The 12,637-nt window shown below is 42.6% G+C and overlaps 1 protein-coding gene across 1 annotated transcript; it reads right to left on the bottom strand.

Annotated features, from left to right (window-relative positions):
• Positions 1-3,716: 3,716 nt before the first annotated feature.
• LOC103709205 (uncharacterized) lies at positions 3,717-5,882 on the bottom strand. The gene is made up of 2 exons (XM_008794432.5): positions 5,207-5,882; positions 3,717-3,999 (listed from the first exon to the last, which is right to left on the bottom strand). The coding sequence occupies exons 1-2, from the start codon at positions 5,819-5,821 to the stop codon at positions 3,919-3,921; spliced, it is 696 nt and encodes a 231-aa protein (XP_008792654.5). The 5' UTR covers positions 5,822-5,882; the 3' UTR covers positions 3,717-3,918.
• Positions 5,883-12,637: the final 6,755 nt, after the last annotated feature.

Here is a 12,637-nt window from a genome sequence, read left to right as displayed (position 1 = left end):
TCTACAGCAATCGATTTTTACCTTCTCTCAGAAAAATGTAATCTCTTAACCATATTATAAAAAAAATGGAGACCAATATGAGAAATTTGCTAATGTAAGGAAAAAGGATAATTGACCGTCAGCACAAACATAGTAGACTTGATAGCTCATATACACAACCATTCATGGACTCCCGCAATTGAGAGCTTGAGAGAGACCTATGGCGAGTGCACATGAACCAGAGAGATCATGGCCTTGAGGAGCAGCAGCTCTCATGTAGTATTCTGTTTGTGGATCCACGGGGTTGATGTAAGGGCTGAGTCGTGGAGGGACAACTTTTCATTGAAAGGACTTGTTATCAAAGACCACAATGCCAAACTTGTGGCGGCCGGATACTGCCAGATCTTCGATACTATTGTTATTGGAGTCAGGGGCGGCCCAATGCATTTGGGGGTCTCGGGCGAACTCACTAAATGAGGCCTTTTTTAAAATAATAATAATAATAATAAATTTTTAATAAGTATAAAATACTTTAAAAAATTATTTAAAAATAATCCGTCTAGCTTTTTGAGATGCAAAATTACTAATCAAACTTTTGTACTCAAGATTCATTAAAATATTATTTTCAATCGATAATATAGCTGCTCCTTTTTGAGATTGAATGAGTTTTTCGATTTTTCTTTTTTTTTTAAGTTTTTCATATCCACATTCATATTTTCTATTAGACATTTGAATATAAAAATTATATTAGTAAACAAAACAATTAAGATAATTACTACAAACAAATTAAAATATAAAAGAGAAAAAATAGAAGAGAAAAATTGTAACAAAATTATAGAAATTGCAATAAAATTAGAAAAATTAAACACTGGATGTTGAAAATATAATCAAACAACAAAAGGGGTTAGAAGGATTACACCATATGTTGTGCACTTGTGCTACAGTGACTAGGCCCACTACCCAGTAAGGCAGTAACCCACTAACTCACTGAGTCACTGTCAGTGTCACAGACTGACAGTCTCTCAGTGATACGGACGGGAGGGAGGGCTGAGGGTGAGGGGACGGCCGGGCCTCTACTGCTTCACGGGACAACGGGAGCTGGGGCCGGCGAGGGAGGCGAGGAGGTCACGCCGTCTGCCGTGCCGTCACGGGATCACGGGCTCACGGCCTCACGCCTCACGGGAGCCGGGGCCGGGGGCGGGCGAGGAGCGGAGGAGGTCACGGCTTACGGACTGACGGCCTGACGGCTGACGGTGTCACAGGCGGGGTCCGGGGACTGGGAGGCGCTCAGGCGGAGGAGACGACCTCGCCGGCTCGCTGGATTGAGCCGGACGGGCCGACGGGCGACGGGGTCACGGCCTCACGAGAGCCGGGGGCCCGAGAGGCGGGAGGGAGGCAAGGAGCCGAGGAGCCGAGGAGCCTGGATGGCTGGATGCCGGGGAGGCGGGGACGGTCGCGGCCTCGCGGGATGCCGGGGCCCGAGGAGGCGGGGAGGCGGACTGGCGGAGGCGCGGCCACGCGGGGGGAGGCGAGGAGGAGACGAGTAGACGACCCAGGCGGCAGCCGGCAGGCAGTTACACGGTCACACCTTCACGGAACAGTCGAACAGAGTTACAGAGTAGAAGAGGTTTGAGGAAATAGGAATGAGGAGCAGAGGAGGAGGAAGCAGAGCTGCAGAAGTAGCCAGAGGATGCGGATGAGGAGGAAGTAGAGCTGCAGGATGAGGCGACCCGCGTCTTGTCGAGGTAGCCGTTGGCTCCTGCCATCCTGCGGGCTGCGGCTAGCTAGCTAGTAGAACCTATATTTCGTGAGCTGGGAGGGTAGAGGCGTAGAGCGTAGGATGCCGTCGCGGGGCCTTCTCCCGAGCCGGGGCCTTGGGCGACCGCCTAGGTCGCCTAAGGCTTGGGCCGCCCCTGATTGGAGTAGAGCTTAGAGCTACGTGAGAGGGCATCACATATGCGAAGCTTGTTCTAAGTGCAGTTTGCATTTACGCTAAAAGAGATTCGGCTACAGCGATCGAGTGTGTTCAAGGCCGGGATAGTGATGTTATCGAGCAGTCGTTGCTCCACGACATATTCAGACTAGCAAGAAAGTGTGGCTCCTTTCGGACCATTCATGTCTACCAAAAGGTGAACAGTGCTGCCGATTAGGTCGCCTCTTTTCCAGCTCATCATTCTGAAGGATTTTTTTGAGAAAACCTAACATCTATTCTTTCTCCTCTTCACCATCTTTTTTTTTTTTTTTCTAATTTTGTTGGATGTACTCATACACATTTACATCACTCATTTCAGAACATTCTTAATAAATATATGGAGGTCCTAATCCAAATTTAACACTACAGTTTATAACAGTAGCTGTCCACGTGTACTATCATTTGTCTAATGGTTGATAAATAGCTAATGCTGCCTTTGCCAATAACTGCTGTCAAGTTCTGTTACAGTGGTCCCAATGGTTCGTGACAGGATTTTGGGCTTCCTGAGAGTCTGAAACCTCAAGCGTTATCATATTAGGTTTATACAACTCGCTTAACACTACATAGAACCATTCCACTGTCAATCAAATCTTAGATATTTTACAACATCCAACCAGAAACCACTAATAACATACATGTAACAAGTTAAAATGGAGTTGAGCTGGATGGTTTATAAATTGTTATTTCTCAGTATTTATGACTTATCCTTACACATATAGAGTTACATTTGTGCCTTTACTCTGCATATGCATAGCTTTGTGCTAGCTTTTTTTTCTTTTTTTTTTTTGCACTTCTGGGAGGAAATAAGATACAAAAATGTGCCCATATTCACCTCTGTAGCTAGAAATTTAACACGTCTTAAAATGTCAGAGCCTTTAATGTTTCAGCTTGTTACCATTTGAAATTAAAAAAAAAAAAACTTTATGGTAAACTATGTAATAGTCCACCTTAGGCTGTATGATTTTAGATCCTTTCATATGACTCTGTCACACTCTTTAACTATTTTACTGCACAAAAGTTTGTTCACATCTCCTATCAAGGAGAGTATCAAAAAATATCAACATCAAATAGATAAATATTAGGTAATGTTGAAAGAATGCACAAAAAAATTATATAATGTAATTTTAAAATATGGATCTGCACAATAATATCAAATATCTCTTATTCTCAGTTGCTAATGATAAACTTTTTCTGCAGTACGCTTTAGAAGAGAGAATATATAGTTTCGTAGATTTTGCAAAGAAACGAATTGGTTGCTCTTTAGTTCAACATTGTGTGGTATCTTCCAAGGAGAGCTCAAGAATCATTTGCTAGCAGAAATAACAAAGAATGATTTAGATCTTGAACTGGAGGAAAATTGGTGGTAAACTTTTAATGTTGATTGTCTTCCAGATTTAAGAGAGCTAAATGTCGTAAACAGACTACAAATCTACAAACAAGAGTTCTCGAGTGTCCTAAACCTTCCCCCAACCCTCGAAGAAGGTGGTTTCTCGAAGTTTGATTTTTGGGTTTCCAATTTTCCTCCAGTTCTAGACTAACTTGAGGACTGCACAAGCTTAGCTTTGTTTCAGTGCCACATAAACAAATTTACTGACAGGAGCTCTGCATTGTTTTGTATTCTGTTTCAACAAAGTCACCTACAATCTGTAAGTTTCATGAACCCTAGAGCGAGCGCATCAGACATAGTAGTCATACAACCTCCCTGCCAAACTTTCTTTATCAATATTTCTAATCGCATCACATATGAAGCAGTTTGAAAAGTAGATACCCAAACCATGAAAATAAAAATAAATCATCTCAAAAAAAGAATACAAGTGAGTGTATGCACCTACAACCAGGGCCCATCAATAAGAGAAACAAGACAAATAGATACCTACTAGGGGGACCAGACCAAAAATAAGAGGAGATACAAAATATGAGAAGAGCGGCTATCTCGAGAATTTCTATTCCATTATTAATATAGAAGTTTAGATCACCAATACAGCAGTGGCAAGGAGCAGCCCCGAGGTCAGTCCTCCTATCATCTCCCTCACTCTCTCTGCCCCACTCTGCATGAAAATAAGTGAGCAGCTAGTTAATAAATATATTCCAAGACCAGTGTGCAGTCCAAAGAATAAATTAAAATAAAATAATTCAGAAGGTCCACGGCAATTCCGGAGGCTCCAATTATCTTAAACAATTGTGACAAATCATGTGATTATAAGATACGTAACATAAGTGCAATGCACAGAGGACATTGCAAAATGCCATACATGGGGCATTTTTTATATGCCATTTCATTAATTAATACTAATCCGTCAGGATGACAGATTACCTCATTAATATTAATATTTTGAGATTAATGCTTGTGTAGTATAGATATCTCCCGGGGGGGGGGGGGGGGGGGGGGGGGGCGGGGGTTACTCAGCTGACATACAAATCACTTGTCAAACAGACGGACGGTGGCAGAGACGTTATAACTGCCGTTACAACGCCATCTAAGCCCGTAACATGACCGCGTCACTAAAGTACTTCTAAAGTGACGCCGTTATATTCTAGATACTACCCGGTACAATGGCCGCCGTTAACGGCGGTTGATTGGGTTAAAAGAGCAAAGACGATAGACGTTATAACCGTTATAATGGCAATACTGATTCCTAATGAAACCTTGGTCACAGGCTTACGGTATCACACTACGGAGGTCACAGCGAGGATAAAACGTATCCGGTACGTTAGATACTCAGCGTGGACACGTGTCCAGTAACAGGACAAGTCAGAGTCTCTCTCGAGGACCGGGAATCCCGCTGGATCTCGAGATCCTTCGCTGTGTCTCCACTCCAACGGCTAAGAACTTCAGATCTCGAAGTTATGGCTGGATCACGCGGCACCAACGGTCACGATTTCGTTACTCAGGGCTCCAAGAAACGCTTCGTCGCGTCAAGGCTCAAGCGACCCGAGACAATCAGAGAGCACAAGCGGAACTCAAAAATCATTCTAGCGTGCATTTTGAGTTCCGGCACGGAGGGAGAGATGACGTACGGCCTCGTGACTCGTTAGCGTAAGTTAGCCTTCGTCTGCGAGGTTTCCGCTAGAAGGCGCGTCCCCGCGCCGGCTCAGCCTGCATTGCCCCGAAATCGTGCGCCGGTAAGGCGTGAGTTCTCAGATCGGATCCGACGTCCCGGATCCGATCGTCTACGGCGCATGTTAGCTGGCGCACGGTTGGAGTCCAGAAAAATTGGAAAACGGGGGGGCGTTGGAGGGAAGAGAAGGGCGTACCGCATCGTCGGAGGCTTGGCCGCTAGGTCCGGGGGTGGCGGCTTCGGGAGCGGCCGCGGGCGTCCCTGCCTGGCGCTGAGCGGCCGGAGAGGGGGCGGAGGCGGGGCCCTTCTTCTTCCTGCTCTTGCTCGGAGCTGGCGCCAGCACCTCGGCGGGCTTCGGCGGGGCAGCAGCCGGCGTCGGAGTGGCCGCGACCGGGACCGTCGCTGGAGGAGACAATGTGGGTGGAGGCGTCGTTGGGGGGGAGCTCACTGGAACCGGCGCCGGAGGGGGAGATACCGGGGACGGAGTCGGCGGGGCCTTGGTGGGGGGCGCGGTGGCCGGGGCCTTAACTGGAGCGGCGGTCACCGGGGTGGCCGGAGGGGCAGAGGTGGGCGCCGTGGAGGGGACAGGGCTGGTGCGCTGGGTAGTGGGTGCAGCAGCAGGGGCGGGGGTGGTGGGAGCAGCGGTTGGGGAGGGGGTGGTCGGCGTGGTGCTGGGAGGGGAGGCGGCGGGGGTGGTGGTGGGGGCGGACGTGGCGGGGGCGGTGGTAGGTGCGCCGACGGGGGCCTGGGCGGTGGCGGAGGCGAGGGAGAGGCCGATCAGCGCGACGGCAAAGGCGGTGCGCCGATCCATGATTCCCAGAGAGAGTGAGGGAGGAGCAACGAGCGGTGGGGTGGTGGAGGTGAGTACAAATAGGCGGTATGGTTGCGGGGAGAGAGAGAGAGGGGATAGGGGCGAGCTCCGAGGCGACGGACCACAGACTGGCGGTGGGGCCCGCAGGGCATGTGAGGGTGGGGCCAGGCTCGCTGGAGAGCAGAGATAGATGGTTCCCGTGAGTCGGGGTTGGGCCGGGTGTCTGGTACGTGGGTGCACGTGCCGTGTAAAGAATAACTCTTTTTTTTTCTTTTTTGAGGCGTACGAGTGTTCCCCTCGTCTCGGCTTGGCTTTATTCTTTGATAAGACTTTTCCAGTAAGATATTGCAAACGAATTTCTTTGGGTATTCTGATGTCTTCACACAATTTGCAGGGTTTATGGGAGACCTATTTGTATATAAGCTTGCAGTGATTCTCCTGCTAGAAAGATAAATGAAATGGCAACGCATTAGCATTATAAAAGAACGACGTATGGTTTAAAAATTATTATTATTATTATTATTTGGTTCTGGTGGTGATATGATTACGTTGGAACGGCCTTTTACAAATGATCGGACTGGATTCCACAAAAATGCGAACGATCAGAGTGGAGAATAAATGCATTCACAAGACTTCCAACGTCAGATAAAATGGATGTATTCGGTGTCTATTTTGGGGTGGGTGATGCATTCTATTACTGAAGGAACCATGTCCATTTTGGTACATCTATTAGACAATTTTAGACTACATATAGAATCGTCCTCCATAATCAGACAAATCAAAGTAATTCATACAATTTAGACTACGTACAGAATCTTCCTCCATAATCTACTAAATCAAGGTAATCCTTATATCTGGATCCAACACTTAATCTAATAGATGTTGGGGGACACAAGTTTTTATTGTGTGAAAACTTAATCTTCCTCCATTAAGAGATGCAACCCTTAATCAAGTTTACGGACACTCGAGAGACAAGTTTTTATTGTGTGGAACAAAAAAAAAAACTGCCCATAAAGGGAAGTATTCATCAATCATAAGTTATACGGCCCTTACATGCCCTTACATGAATAGGGATGAGCAGGTGCGATCCAAATAACTTGCAAGTTACAGATTTTGAAATATATTCTTCAACTCTAAAAAAAATTAATGCCAGTTTCAATATGCAACATACTATTACTAGATATCTTTAAACTTGTGGGGAACTGAATTGTGATGGTTTCAAAGCTTCTAAGTCTCTATTTGGATTTGGAAAAGGTTGCTACTATTAAAAACAAACTACCACTGTGCAATGTACTTTTTAATGATTCAGCTGGTTATGCTTATGTGAGATTAGTGTCAGCGGCCGATGTACCAAAAGAAAAAAAAAAAATTTGGTGGGAAATTCTTGTTATTTCTGTTAGGCCCTTCATTTAAGATGGATGATGTGGTAGCAATCTACGCGGGAAAAGCTATAGAAAAAATTTGACTGTCGGAACATGAGTTTGATTTGCATCTTAGAAGTATTGTATAGCTTGATTAGTTGATTGATCTACAATGAGTTTGGATTTTGATTTATATTAATGGAATGTCTAATTATTAATGCTACACAGCATCCCTCCACAATAGAGGCAGCAATGGACAGCTGTATCGACACTCTATTTAGAAGCGATTTGGGTTGCAGCGAAGGCCCTTCCGGTTGTGCTTGGGACAGCTCACACGCAAGTGGCCGTCGAGCGTACCGCACGGGGCGAGAAAGCCAATGAGCAAATGTGGAAGTCCGTGACACGCGCCGGAGAGCTGCTGAGCTGGCAAGTTGGTCCGCCGGTCAAGATTCCGGAACGCGGTTGGGTTCATGGTATGATAAGCGCGTCCTCCCAGCTCATTCCAGCTCATATCTCTAAATCATTTTACGGAGAATTTTTAATTGTGTTTGGACAGTTTTCAGTGCACGAATAAATTTTAAATCTTGATTATTAAAAAAAAAAAACCAATCATGCAAGTTTTTTTTTTAAAATATAGATTTGGTAAAATCTACGAGAAACCGTGTAAGTATATTTCTACTAGCATATTGGCTATTTGCCAAAAAAAATTTAATATTTATACAAGACTAACAAATTCAAATAGTACCTCTCAGTTAGATTTTTTTAGATAAGATCTTGGATTGTGATAAATGGTATTAAAACGGATCCAGCTTATAAATTATGTGGATTAGAAGATACTACAGCACGGGTTCATATGGACTGACCATAAACTGATCGTGGTATTTATAATTAGATTTGAATAGATTTAGATTCTTAGCCTATCGAGAACGCCAATATATGACTAACATGTTTGGGTGAGGTCAGGGTTGTGACAGAACCTTGCGCGATGGAAGCATCATGGCAAATAGCAAAATGACCTCCGGCTTAGTTGCATGTTAGCCATTTTTCTCAATTAAAATTTTTAGTTTGTTTTACTGAAAGGCAGCACAACTTGCACCACAAGTAAAACCAACGTTTCAAATACTGCTAGAACAAGATAACACTAATGTACTATACCATTTCAGAAAATCCAAACAAGATTTAGCACTGATATTTGAACCTTGAACGGAATTTAGAAAGATTGATTGTAAAAAAATCGTAATTTCATGACTCACTTGATCCTGACCAGGGGGTGCCCCAATTGTTGCTCAACTTTTTGGCCTCCTGCCAATATAGAGCAAGCTTGAAGAGATGATAATGAAAGGCAGCACACATTGATGCGAACCCTTGCTCTAGATTGTGTTAGCTGTCAAGAAGTTACATACTAAATTTTGGATGGGCATGGGCTTGATCCCAACCTTCGCCACTTTTGTTGTTGCACCAAGAGCTCATCCATCATCAATTGTTTCAACGTGATTATATTAGTCTATATAGAAGCTAGAGGCCACATCCATGTAACCATGCAAAACACCACAAATTATATGATGATATTGGCTAGTTGAAGAAGAATAGTGCAATACCCTAGGATCTCGCCCAAAAAAAGTTAGTCGGATGATGTTATTTGAGTTTCTTGACTCTGTACAAATACTCAAGATCTACACAGCGCATAGTCGATATGGAATTAAACACACATCCGCACATATCCTTACATACTCTCCTCATTTAAGTCCCAGCATCCTCGCTAGGCTAAGGGTCCAAATCTATACAAATCTAATCATAAGCACCATGATCAGCCCGTGGTCACCCTATATGAACCTATACTACAGTGTCCCCTAGTTAACATATGCCATAGGCGGGGTACACTCTAATACCATTTGTCATAATCCATAACCTCACTCAAAAATGTTAACTGAAAGGTGTTATTTGAGTTTCTTAGCCCTGTACAAATATTCAAGATCTATCCAGTGTCTAGCTAAAATCGGACTAAACACACGTCTGCACAGATATTAGAAAATGACCAGTCTAAATCCCTAAATAGCCTTTCCACAAACCATCCTTGGATAATAAATCATCCACGAGTTTGGATCCACTTTATTTATGGTTTGAATCAAAGAGGTTTAGTTCCAAACTGCTAGCTAAACGCAGAATAGCCCACGAATAACTGGATCTTGTTGTTTACCAATTGGGCTTTACTCAATCATTAGCCCTTCCTCAATGAAAAGATGGTCCATGGTCCTGGATAGGACCCATCTAGTTTGGACAGGAGTTGTATGGTCCAGGATAGGACCTATCTAGTTTGGACAGGGGTTGTACCTTTCTTACAGAAGAAGGATTCATCCTCCTTCACGCGAATCCACCGTTGGATCGCACGATGGCCGCTTCGAGATCTATGCAGCAGGCTGATAAATAAAAGATGTCGGAGTGCTTTGTGATCTGTGTGGGGTATGATCCGACGGTCGACATCGCGAAAGTAGAACGATCATTCTTTCTAGAAGAGCATGTTTCAAGATAAACATGATCTGATGTTCCAAAAAAGAATGTAGAAAGTCAGAGATGACACCAAATTTATATGGACGCAAGAAGAGTTCATGACATTGGCATCTAATCGTTGGAACATGGCTTGTAGTTCTGTTAATGTAACGGGATTTGTTATCCCCTTGTTATGTGCTTATATGTATATTGTTAATTAAATCACATACTTTAACGCAGTTTTCTTTTTCTTTTTTCTTTTCTTTTTCTAAGAATGTTATGGTTATATTGGAAAACTTCTAATTGAGGTGAATATATAACTTGTACACTTGGATTCTTTAGAAGAAACTTTCCTATGCTTTCTTTCCTGTTGCAATTAGGAAGCAATTATCTTGGGAATGGACTCATATAGATCTTGTGATTTGCCAACACATTACTTCTAAAACTAATAAGCTTCTCCTCTTGTTTTTTCTTTATACTAGAAGCCTTTAGAAAAGATCTTGCGAGCCTTCTTTTTGCTCTTCTAACCACAATTGTGCTTATGCATTGGCAAGAATACAAAGGCAATCTGTATATCTGTTTCTTATTCATGGAAGATTGTTCATACAGTTCGCCATACTTACAAGAGAAAGATGCAACCTGATACTAGCTGGAGTTTTGTCCTCAAAGTCAAGCGAGAATTAGGCATAATATCTGTTAGATGATTCCAAACAGTTCGACCCCTACTTGATTAAAGTGAAAATGATGCTAGATCAAATCTCGTTTCCCACCTTTGTATTTTAAACTTGCTTGGTTCTTGTTCATATTGTTTTTCAGTTTCACCTACAATTAGATTAATATATCACGCTTTTCTTTGTTGTTTGTATCGGGATTGATTTGAAATGGATGCTTTGCTTATCGTGTAATTTGGTTGAATTTTCATGTTAACTTAATCCATATGCAGCATGAGTTTGATATGAGTGTCATAGGCATATGTACTTGAAGGTTTTGCATTGTGGAAACGTGTTGCATCGTGTCTATGTTTTAACCTAAAAAACAAATAGACTAACAACTTCAGTTTCTATGGGGTGATATCAAAAACATATGTAAAATCCTAAACCCTAGTCTACTCCTAACTAGCTTAGAAAGCTAGTGACTTAAGGGCCATGGCTTAGGCATGCATGTGTGAAGAAATGCTCTGGTATTTCACAAGCTTAATGGGTGGATGGCTCATGAATTATTGATAGGATATAGATATCTCAGTATATTAGCTAACATGGTATGTCTTGTATTTAGAGAAATAGAAAGGTAGACCTCCTTGCTCAGGCCCTTGGCTCTCGCCCTCATAGCAGACAGAGCGCTCGAGCAGACGTTTGGTGGTAACTTTAACGTTGACTATTCCATTTGGAACAGAAGGTTTCACCATCTATAGTGATGTATCTCACAAAGGCCTTAGTTGTGTTTTGATATAGAATGAAAAAGTAATAGCTTATGTCTCTAGGTAGTTAGGGCTCGTTTGGTTCGCGGGAAAAGAAGGGGGGAAAGTGTGGTCAACGGGAAAGTAATGAGATGCCTCTTGTTTGGTTGGAGTTTTCAAAGGAGAGAGAAGGGAAAGTTGTATTCCCATGGGAATGTGATTCCCACATTTCATGGGAAAGTCTTTCCCATGAGAAACATGGGAAAGTTACTTTCCCATGAGGCGGGAATCACTCCATTTTTACTTTTTCCCAAAAAGTCCCTTCAGCATTAAAGAAGCATTAAAGAGGCATTAAAAACCTAATTTTTATTAAGGGCATAATAGTAATTATATATAACTTTCCTAGGAAAGTGGATGGCCAACCAAACATAAGCACATTGGAAATTTGTCACTTTCCCATGGTCAACCAAACATGCCAAAAGTACTTTCCTAGGCATTCTCTTCCTAGGAATTTGTTTCCCAGGAATCATGTTCCTAGGAAAGAAAATGCTTCCTGCGAACCAAACGAGCCCTTAAAGTCATATAAGTTGAACTATCCTATGTATGACTTGGAGTTTGCGGTTGTAGTTTTGCTCTAAAAATATGGAGGCATTATTTGTATGGTGAGTACTACGAGGTTTTTATGGACAATAAAAGCTTAAAGCATATGTTTACTCAAAAAGAGCTAAACTTAAGGCAAAGAGCTTCTAAAAGATTATAATCTGACTATTAGTTATCATCCAGAGAGAGGAAATATTGTAGCTGATTCTTTGAGCAGAAAATTCTTAGGTGAATTGGCGACTCTAATTACAATATAGAAATGTATTTTGTTAGATCTAGAGAGATACGATAATGAGGTACCATTAATGGTCTGGTAGACTGGTATCATGCTTTGGAAAGATTAATGGTCTGGTACCCCTTAATCTGCACTCAAGCCTTTCTCAGGTGACAAGTGCTTTCCTCTCTTTGCTTGAAAGATTGCTTTGGTTCAGATAAGATACTCTCCAAGAAAGAAATATAGATGGTTGAAGTAACAAGCTTGCTATTTAAATCCATAGCCATGCCCTTTTTTTTATAGAGTAAGTGCTCCATATATTATGACTTGTTGCTCTGTATATGGTGGCTATTAACCAGTCTCTCATATCCTCCTCACGTCTGCCAGTAGCCTGAAAAAAAAGGCATGTTTTAGCCAAAGTGCAACTTTTCAATGCTTGTAGCATGTTTAATACTTGTTTTGAATGTGTCTATCACTCTATAATTTGGCATCCAATTGTCTTCATTAGTCAGCAATGTGTATTTTCATCAGAATATTATTGTTTCCCCAAAAGTATCTATCTACATTGCATTTTGGTGGCTTGTTACACAACTTCAACAACTTGGCAGTACCCTGAACAAATATCACTCACCGGCCTAAACGACGAGCAAACACTCAAACGTGAGAGCAAGGGAGTACCCTAAACAAATATCTGTACTATGTTCTCGATCTTTTTATTTGCTTGAAGAATCTGTTACAATAATTGCAAAGAATAAAAA

Source organism: Phoenix dactylifera, chromosome 9, assembly GCF_051530095.1.
Source record: "Phoenix dactylifera cultivar Ajwa chromosome 9, Ajwa_hap1_PhDact_Kaust_v1.1, whole genome shotgun sequence".
In the NCBI taxonomy this organism is placed as follows: domain Eukaryota; kingdom Viridiplantae; phylum Streptophyta; class Magnoliopsida; order Arecales; family Arecaceae; genus Phoenix; species Phoenix dactylifera.
The sequence above is the reverse complement of the archived record's forward strand: the minus strand, read 5'-3'. Positions and strand labels throughout refer to the sequence as shown.